The sequence below is a fragment of the Mytilus galloprovincialis genome, chromosome 5 (genome assembly GCF_965363235.1).
Source record: "Mytilus galloprovincialis chromosome 5, xbMytGall1.hap1.1, whole genome shotgun sequence".
Lineage (NCBI taxonomy): Eukaryota > Metazoa > Mollusca > Bivalvia > Mytilida > Mytilidae > Mytilus > Mytilus galloprovincialis.
Genome location: NC_134842.1, coordinates 89,354,546 through 89,364,267, shown reverse-complemented (window position 1 = coordinate 89,364,267; position 9,722 = coordinate 89,354,546). Strand labels below are relative to the sequence as shown.

The following is a 9,722-nucleotide window of genomic DNA, read 5'->3' as shown; positions in this document are numbered from 1 at the left end:
ACAATCAAACTGAAATTTGGAGAACAAACTGACAAAGCTGGGCAAAAAAAAATAAAAAAAGATGGAAAGTCAAAACTGCAATCATTATAATTCAATTTAGAAAAAAAAAACTGAGCAACATAAACCCCACTAAAAACCAGGGTGGTCTCAGGTTATCTAGAATGGTTAGCAGATCTAGCTCATTATGTGGTGCCCATAATATTGTTCATGCTTGAGTTTAGGATCCTTACATTTGAAAATGCCTGTACCAAGTCAGGAATATGACAGTTTTTGTCCATTCGTTTTTGATGCGTTTTGTTATTTGATTTTGCCATGTGATTATGGACTTTCCCAATTGATCTTACTCTAAGTTCAGTATTTTTGTGATTTTACTTTTTGGTGTATTAATGTATCATTAGAAATCATATGTCTACTGTGAATCATATACATGTCGCTTTTCCAATCTGTAAGACATTTTTATAAGTTTTAAGAACTTTCATAACGGTGCTTATTATGTCTTATTACATATATTTTTTAGCTTAACTGCAAGAAAAGATCACAACTGTATCTCATTTCATTTTCAGGTGATGTTGACTATCAAGTACAATCCTTAAATACTTTAACCGAGGCTCTTGTCGATAAAGAAGCAACCAAAAAGGCTGTATGCCGAAAAATGAAAGGGGCATCTGCTCAAAAAAATGGTGACATTGAAAGAACTAAGTAAGTGTTTGAGGGGAATTCAATTGTTCAGATTTTACAAACATTGGATCTTTAATGGCTACAAAAGCAATCGTCTTCTTGACATCTTTATTACATACTAAGAGTATGGAATAAAATACACAATAGAAAATGCAAACATCTAGATTAACATGAAATATATAAAACATACATTTTCCAAATACCATGATCATTATGTATTCATCTTCTAAACAATCAATTATAAACTGGGTATTCTCTTCTATTCAATTAATTGCTTATCTGTTTCAATAATTATTGTAGACTAAATTTGCAACAAAATTCAGATCATAAATTCATAATCAAGTCTAAAATGCAATCTATCTTTTTGCACTCGAGGTCTACAAATGTATATATAGAAAATGAACAATTGTGTTAATTGCGAATGGAAATGTGTAGTTATCATTTTAATATACAGAGAAATGACACATCATAAGTAATTAAAACAAAACATGATTCAAACACAAACATACTACCAGCTGTTCAAAAATAGATTTTGTTTGAATATAACTATATGGACACGGGGAATATGTCAAAGAGACAACAACCCGACCAAAACGTAAAAAATAACTCAAGGTTGTGCAAGTTTCATATTTCTCTGTGTACTAAATTATAAACTTATCAAAGCAAACTGACATGCAATCAATCATTTTAAAATTAATAGCATCGTTAGAATACTAACTATAAAATCTTCTTACTGGTCATGAACTTGAAACAATCCACACTACATTTTTATCGGAAAGCTAGGTAGAACAATTGACTTATAATTATTGATGTACAGATTACTATTTGATTTGGCCTTACAATTCGACTTGGTCCTATGTTTTATTGTTGATATGTATAACATTGCTATTCTCATTTATTTTCAACAATGCATTCTTGTAAAGTCTTTTCTTTGTTTAAATAAAATGATTCTTATTAAAACTAGAAGAATTAAAATGGTGTCATTATATAAAATTATGTAGGTAAAGAAATGTCCTGTAATAATAAACGCTGTCTTAACTTATATTTGCAGAGAAATTATTGGCCATGTTATAGGCGAACTAAATAAAACAAATGTTAACAAGGCAATGCATGGAAAAGTTTTTGAGGCCTTTTGGAAGACAATAGAGACAATGCTGCCAGGTAATGATTTATTAGACACATCACACGTATTATCGTAACTTAATACATATTTGATCATTTGCTTAAAAACTATTACCTACTTGAGACAGCAAACAGACCTAGTCCAATGTAATAATTAGCCGATGTATCTGCTTGACAAAATCTTCGTTAGGAATAGGTATTTGTTATATTAAATTATATACATTTGGTAACATCAGTATCTTTGCAAAACATTTCAAGAGCAAACTGTATATGTCCTACTTTTAAAGCCTTTAGGCACCAATGTAACATATAAAATTTTTGAATGAATATCAAGAAAAAGCAGTTATTCAAAATCAATATAATATTTCATTATTTTTTTCATTGAAATGGTTTACGATTGGAGTCTTTCTTTCTGTAGGTAGATTTGAAACTGCCATCATCATTAACTTTACGCCCCCGTATTTTCAGAACACACATCGGCTTACTGAATAGTCATGATCAGTTTTTGAACTTTTGGATTTTCTGCTTGGAAACAGCGGTTGTTGCTTTCGCTTTCTTGTTGTTTTGGAAAAGTTGGTTGTCTTACAAATATGTAATGCCGTTGTGAGTGCTTGTAAAATAGTTTTCTTTTTTTTTCACGTCAATTGTCTGGAAATTTTTATTGTTTACATATATATTGATTTCCTCAATTTTTCTTTTAATAGCCTGGTCGGTTGTTTCTTTGTCTTCCTTTAAAAGAGGGATGAAAGATACCAAAGGGACAGTCAAACTCATAAATCTAAAACAAACTGACAACGCCATGGCTAAAAATGAAAAAGACAAACAGAACACAATAGTACACATGACACAACATAGAAAACTAAAGAATAAACAACACGAACCCCACCAAAAACTAGGGGTGATCTCAGGTGCTCCGGAAGGGTAAGCAGATCCTGCTCCACATGTGGCACCCGTTGTGTTGCTAATGTGATTACAAATCCGGTAAATAGTCTAATTCGGTAGGTCACATTCATGAAAGGGAAGGGGATTGTAGTTACGACGTAAGGAACATATCCGATATCATTTGTGAAACGGTTATTCCATAACGGTCAACCAACTCGTGATGGCGTCCGTAAAATTTACGAAGGGATGATTTCAACTTCACCATTTGGAACTCTTGGTTTAATAGCTTCCTTGTGAGCAGTAACCCTCTATCAAGAAAATCATGATAGGAAATGCAAGCACGGGAATATCGTATCAATTGGGAGATATATACCCCGTATGCAGGTGCTGCTGGAATGTTGCTACTTAGAAATGGAAAGTTCACAATTGGAAAGCTGAAATCATCTCTTTTGTCGTAAAGTTTTGTTTTCAACCGACCCTCATTGTCAATTTCTAGATGTAAGTCAAGATATGAAGCCGACTTAAGTGTATCTATAGTATCCTTTATCTCCAATTCGATGGGATAGATGCGTTCCACATAGTCACCAAATTTTGAATTGTTTAGTGAAAGTTTAATTGTTGTCTTGTTTCATCAATTGGGGTAGACTCTCTGTAATGGAACTAGCATTTTTGCTACCATCACACAAAAACAATGTATACCATGGCTATTGGCAAAACATGTACATTTGAATGAGGTCATATTAACAACTGATACGTTTCCCAATCTGGACAAAACCTCTACCTGGTTGTTATCTCTGTCATAAAAATATTTTTCTGCATTAAATACATCCATTGCTTCTGATCTGCGCTCTACAGTGAGGTCGATGTTCCTTTTAGAAGCAATCAATTCAGCTAAATGAACATGCATACAAATTCCTGAAAAATAGTAGAGAATGGAACATAAATAACTGCATTGTACCCTTATGGTTTACCTTCAATTGTACAAACTTTAAACAAAACCACTAATGAACATTCAGTAAAGATTTACTTAAATTGGATCGCAATGTTTTAGAAAATTTGATGAGGCAAATGATTATTTGCACTTGTATAACCTAATGACGGTTGAAAACGCCTTGTTGGAAGACAAAAACAATCAAAACCGAGGAGACTCATAAAACCAAAAGACATTTACAACAACAGTAAAAAAATAAATAATAAACAACACGAACTCTACTAAAAACCTGAAGTAAAATTAGGTGCTTCAGAAGGGTAAGCATTTCCGGGACATATACGGCACCCGAAATTAATAATCTTGATTTCAACAATTCATACTTGATGGTGTACTTTTAAACATTGTTGAACTGACTTAAGATAATAAAAAAAAAACTTACCTCTAGTTGTTGCAGCTGGACAATTGCACACTACACTGACAAGGTCCACATTAAGAATCGTCCCAAATGCTGTCTGTGATGGAACAGTGCATTCTGTGGATGAAGTCCATTGCACAGTTTGGTCGAGTCCTGCCTTGAGCATATTCTCTGCTGTCAATTTACTTTTGTCTTCCCTTCGTCCTCCCATATTTTTCAGGCGACCAATCTTTTCGAGTTCATCTAGATAGCTAAAATTACGATGTTTTTTTTATTTATTTTTGATTATGAAAACATAATTCAAAGATCTATTGATAAATTATTTCTTAAAAAAATGAATTCACAGTATTTAATATTCAATGTATTTGCATCTTAAATTGAAATGATATTTTTAATTTCAGACGATTCAAGTGAACGATAAGAAGAACAGGATTGTGACAAATTTAAACTTACTTACTCATAAAACATAGTTACATTTCCATGGAGTACGATTAGTAAGTCATCTACTCTGCTATTGGCATACCCACCAAGGAAATGGTATTTCATGCCCAGGAAAAACCTGAAAATGACAAAATGTTAATGACTTTGAATTTATGATTTATGGTTGAATGTACAAATAGAAAGTACATACAATTTTAAAGGTATACATTTGAATGTTATAAGTAGCATTATATTTTTTGTTTTAATGTTCTCATAAACATCAGGTTTTGCTAGACTACATTTTTCATTTTGTCTGCTTTTATGTAATTATCGACTTGCATTGACGATTATGATATTTGTATTAAATTTGCATAACCCTTTCATGAAAGAACGGCAATAATCTCTCCGTATAGTTAAAATTGTTTAGTTTATATCATTTTAAGTCTTTGGTTACCCACGAAGAAGTAGGATTTAGACAAAGTGTAACACTTTTTATACTTCAGATCATAAAAACAGAGACAGTTCAGAAAATTTATCCCCAAAATAAAATATACTTAGTTACTATTATCAAACAGATAATAATTAGATGATGCTTACAATTTCGATCTTGTAATATATAAGGTGTATAGTAATAAAATGTATTAATAACCTTTCAACTAAGTTATTTGTATCTTGATCTTCATAAAACAAATGTCTTCCATAGTTGGCCCATTGACATCCCCACTTTTCAGTACACCAGTTGTCTAACAAGTGTCTGTTATTTGTTTGGAAGGCATCTTCTCTTGCAACATTTGAACTTTTTGAGAAGAGTCTTCTTTCTGATGAAAAATTATATTGACACATTTCTTTTGAGTATAGAAACAGAATTTATAGATTAAACACGCATGTACGCATAAGCATTGTACATTTATAGGTAAGATCTTTTAATCGCATTAAGCAACTCTTTGTACTTTCTAAATTATTTTACTGATATAATTCAATAGAGATTCGTTGCTATATGTTTTAGTGGGTTTTTTTTTTTTTTTTTATCTTTTATCAACCAAAATTCATTGATTGTATTTTTTTTTATTATTATTTTTGAGTTTTAATTGACTCATTTAGAAAAATCTTCTTGATATGATTTATCATCTTTTGATATTTAAACAATTACAATATTGGAAAAAGAGAAAAAGATCCATCCCACTGATGTCTCATTTCTACAGGGATTTTTCTTATAATATTAACATATCAAAAACCAATCGTGTTTCATTGTGAGGCAACAAACTCGTGATTAATTTAAAAAAAAAAACAATGTTTCACATCCTCTGCATACAAGACTGTTATAATTTTTTTTTATCAGAATCAGGTCCAGTTATACTATGTAAATTAACTTTCACCTAGTACATAATTAATATTCGAATTCATTATTTGAATTTGTCAGGACAAACTCAAAATTATTGACCAATTTGCAAATTATTCTATTTCACTGTGGTATCATAGGTTCATTATATTTTATTTGTCTTAACTAGCACGTTTGATTACCTTGGTACATATTTTCATAGTTCTGATATAGTCAATAACTTTTTTTCTGGTTTGTGCGTGCAGGGGTCATGATACACCAGATTCTTTTTTATTAAAAAATATGTACACAGCCTGTAAACCAAATCATTTATATTTAGTTCATGTGTTAAATATTTCTTGATAATAATAATTAAATATTGTCTTGAATATATCATGACTAATTATTTTTCAACAAGATAATATTTGATCTATGAAAGTATCAAGGCGAAAGAGTTGATTTATTAAATCAAAACTGACCTCAGGCTTATAAACAAAAACAAAATATAAAATGTTAAATCCAATGCAATTAATACCTAATGATTCAATAGAGTGAAATTTCACAGCATAACTCTCATTTAATAACTGATTTTTTTCCAATAAAGAATAAGGTAAAATGTATGATTCATATATTAAATGATATAATACCTGTAAAACATGAAACCAGCAAAGTAAAACGGAGCTGTTTGGGAATACTTCATTAATTGTGCTGATTTATTTGGTATCTCTGTCTACCATAAAAGATCTAGTAAACAAAATGTAACACTGCAGTATCAACAATTTGTATCTCTATCAATTTGTATCTCTATCTCATATTGATTTTTATTCTATAATACTATTTGTTAATTTGTAAAGAATTATGTAAATTCTTATTTTTTTATATCAATTAGATTCTCAATTTGTGATTGAAAACTTTGGAAACAAGCCCAAGAAAGCTTTAATTATTATGTTATATGTAAACCTGACTATGAATGAATCTTATATGCTTTGGTTTTATGGCCTTCCCATAGAGCACTCTCAAAAGTTTTTGTAAGTTTCATTAGTTCATGAGATAAATATTATTATGCAAAATTATTTATCTAATATTCTTTGCCAAAATTAAACTGAAATTGTTGTTGACCTTAATTGTATTAATTTTGAAATGCAGGAATTTTTTTTTCTTTAGATGAATCTTTCATAGCATTGTCTATTGGTCAATTGTCAAATAACTATCACTGCAAGAATATGTGATTAATGTCATAGTTTAACCTGTAATTTTTACAGACAAATTAATTAAAAGATATAATTGAATGGCCTTTATTTATCTTTTATATCCATATCAGATTTGGTGTTGACTCCGAATAATGTAGCTAATTGTAAACAAATAATAAGACGAAAATGAAAAGTGTTAATAAGCAATGATATTGAATTCGAAATATTGTCAACTTTGATACTCACAAACCTTGGACAGAAATCAAATCCATGATTTTCAGCCGTAGTCTTCAGAGATCTCAGAAATATTTTGACAACTTCACCAGTATCATCTGAAGAGATACAGTACGAAAGAGGAGTGCCCGGCCTTGCTGTTCATCTCTTGCAACAAGAGCATATAATGAATAACCAAAGGCAGTTAATCCTTAAACAAACCAAACATATGTTGTAAGTTTATTGTCACACAGTTCAATTTTTTTAAACGTATCAATATTTTAAATTGAAATTTCCATGATTATATATAAGTATATACCTTTATATGTAGCATCTAAAAGCACCACATTTTCTGCTAGTTTCATCATTCTTTTTCTTTGTGCTTCATGCTGGTAAATGATTACTAATGGCTGTACTCCCCTACAATGTAAATGTTACATATTTAATGTCCAGAAGTATGAGTATGAATTATATATTTTATGTTGAAATCATGTTCATTTAATGGAAGAGAAGACGACAAACTAGCTACATTGTACTCATATTAAATAACCTCAATTAAAACTGAAAAGAAAAAAAAATGTAAAATCTATTGACAAAATATATGACTTGTGAACAAGTGTAGCACTAAAAACACTCAAAAGGATAAAAACCAAAAATACAAAGCATCTATTATAAGAAGTCAGATATACGTTCAGTCTACAGAAAACTCATATGTACAGCTTTCATTGAAACATTTTACGGACAAAATCATATTCGAAATTGGACAGAAGAGTACTATAAAAAAAATATGTCATTTGAACAGAAGGCAATCCAGTCATGTCTGAAGAACCAAACAGGGTATCAATCAGTAATTTCTGAATTACTCTTTATCAGCATTATGCTTATATCAGTCATTAAAATTTACAAAAGTACATTATTATAAAAGAATAATTACTCTTTCAATTCTTGGTAGAAAATTATCTCTTCCTTCAGTATTTGTGTGCATAGCTCGTGTACAGCTACAGCATCATTCTGATGAATTCTAAAACAAATGAGGAAATATAAAATTTAACCAACTTTTGTAGAAATATCATAGATCAATACCAGTACTGACATGTACAGAACCAATGTCAACAGTACATCTGTATAATTTGACCAGAAAAGTTCATTTACTGTGTAAAGTGCATGTTTACAATCAGATTGGTAAAAAGATTAAAATGGTGAATAAAGGTCTAAATATATATATAAAGTAATGATTTAAACAGACGAACCATTGGGTTTGCATACAGTGCATCAGTTTAAATGACCACAAACAAAAGTCTGTATCTATGAATGTGATAGAGGTAACCAACGTCAATTCCAGTGTAAGGTACTAAATACCAAATGCTCTTTACATTTAACTTTACCAAAGTATGTAGATGTAACAAGACGGAAACAAGGATATACTTTGTGTAAAGCTATCAATATTTTTAAATTGTCCAGATGTGACCAAAGTTGCAGTGAACAGTGGTAACCAAAGTCAATATATGTCAACGGTTTCAAAAGGAATATAGATTATATACATATCTAAAATAGACATAGGAAACACTAGTATGTTTAAGGTAGTCCTAGTCAATATCTGTGTATCATTATATATATGTTTAAGGTGACCAGAGTTGACAAAATGGTGAAAAGTGATTATCAAATTCTGCAAACATTTAAGGGTACAAGTGGCGACCCAGGTCCATACCTGTGTTCATTAATCAGAGGTTACCAAAATCTTTATATGTTAAGTGTTATCAGAGGTAGCAAAGTCTTTGTCTGTGTACGTTCAATATAAAGATTTGGTTCAAGTAATCAGAGGTAACTTAAGTCCGGATAATGGTTATTTTTCGATGACTGGATACGTAGAGACAAAGCCTGTTTCTTTGGATTTTTGACAAGAACAAAGTAGTAAGTACATATTTTAAGTAAATCTTTTGATTATGTTTTGATACCTTTTATCCATTTTGTAACGTTGACATATATTCTTAATGTCAACTGGTGTCAGATAGTATCTTCTATCGTGCACATCAAAATGCCCTTGATCTCTAGCCCATTTTCATGCTTTGCACAATATTTCCATGGTTTTTTCTCCCCTATTGGTAAAGAAATAGAAATTAAATTCGTCTCAATTACAATTAATTTCAAATTAAGTAAAAATCTTTTTGAGCTTAAGATTTTTTTCAAAGCAACACAAAATATGTCGTTGTATCAATATGAAATTGTATCAATATATGTCTTCTGGAATAATTTATCATCAATGCTATTCAGCTTCAAACTTGTTTTTTTACTAAAATATTTCATACAAGCGTCCGATATTTATGTAGATGCATTAAATGACTCTCTGGCAAGCCGATTGTATCCTAATCATTTTATTCTTGATTTATTTCTAACCTATTCATTTATCATAATCTTTGCAAATTATGAAAAATGCGCCGGAAGAAAATAATCTACGATATTTATGTATGGTGTCTAAAGATAAATAATTTTATATCTGTGTATGGTGACCCGAGGTAATCACTTTCAAAAAGAGCCAATTGCTATATTTATTTG

At 30.3% G+C, this 9,722-nt stretch overlaps 1 protein-coding gene across 1 annotated transcript; it reads left to right on the top strand.

Moving 5' to 3' along the window:
• Window positions 1-238: 238 nt before the first annotated feature.
• On the top strand, window positions 239-5,110 carry LOC143074193 (uncharacterized). The gene is made up of 4 exons (XM_076249742.1): window positions 239-244; window positions 518-699; window positions 1,730-1,839; window positions 4,430-5,110. Exons 1-4 carry the CDS (start codon window positions 239-241, stop codon window positions 4,447-4,449), a joined length of 318 nt encoding a protein of 105 aa, XP_076105857.1. The 3' UTR covers window positions 4,450-5,110.
• Window positions 5,111-9,722: the final 4,612 nt, after the last annotated feature.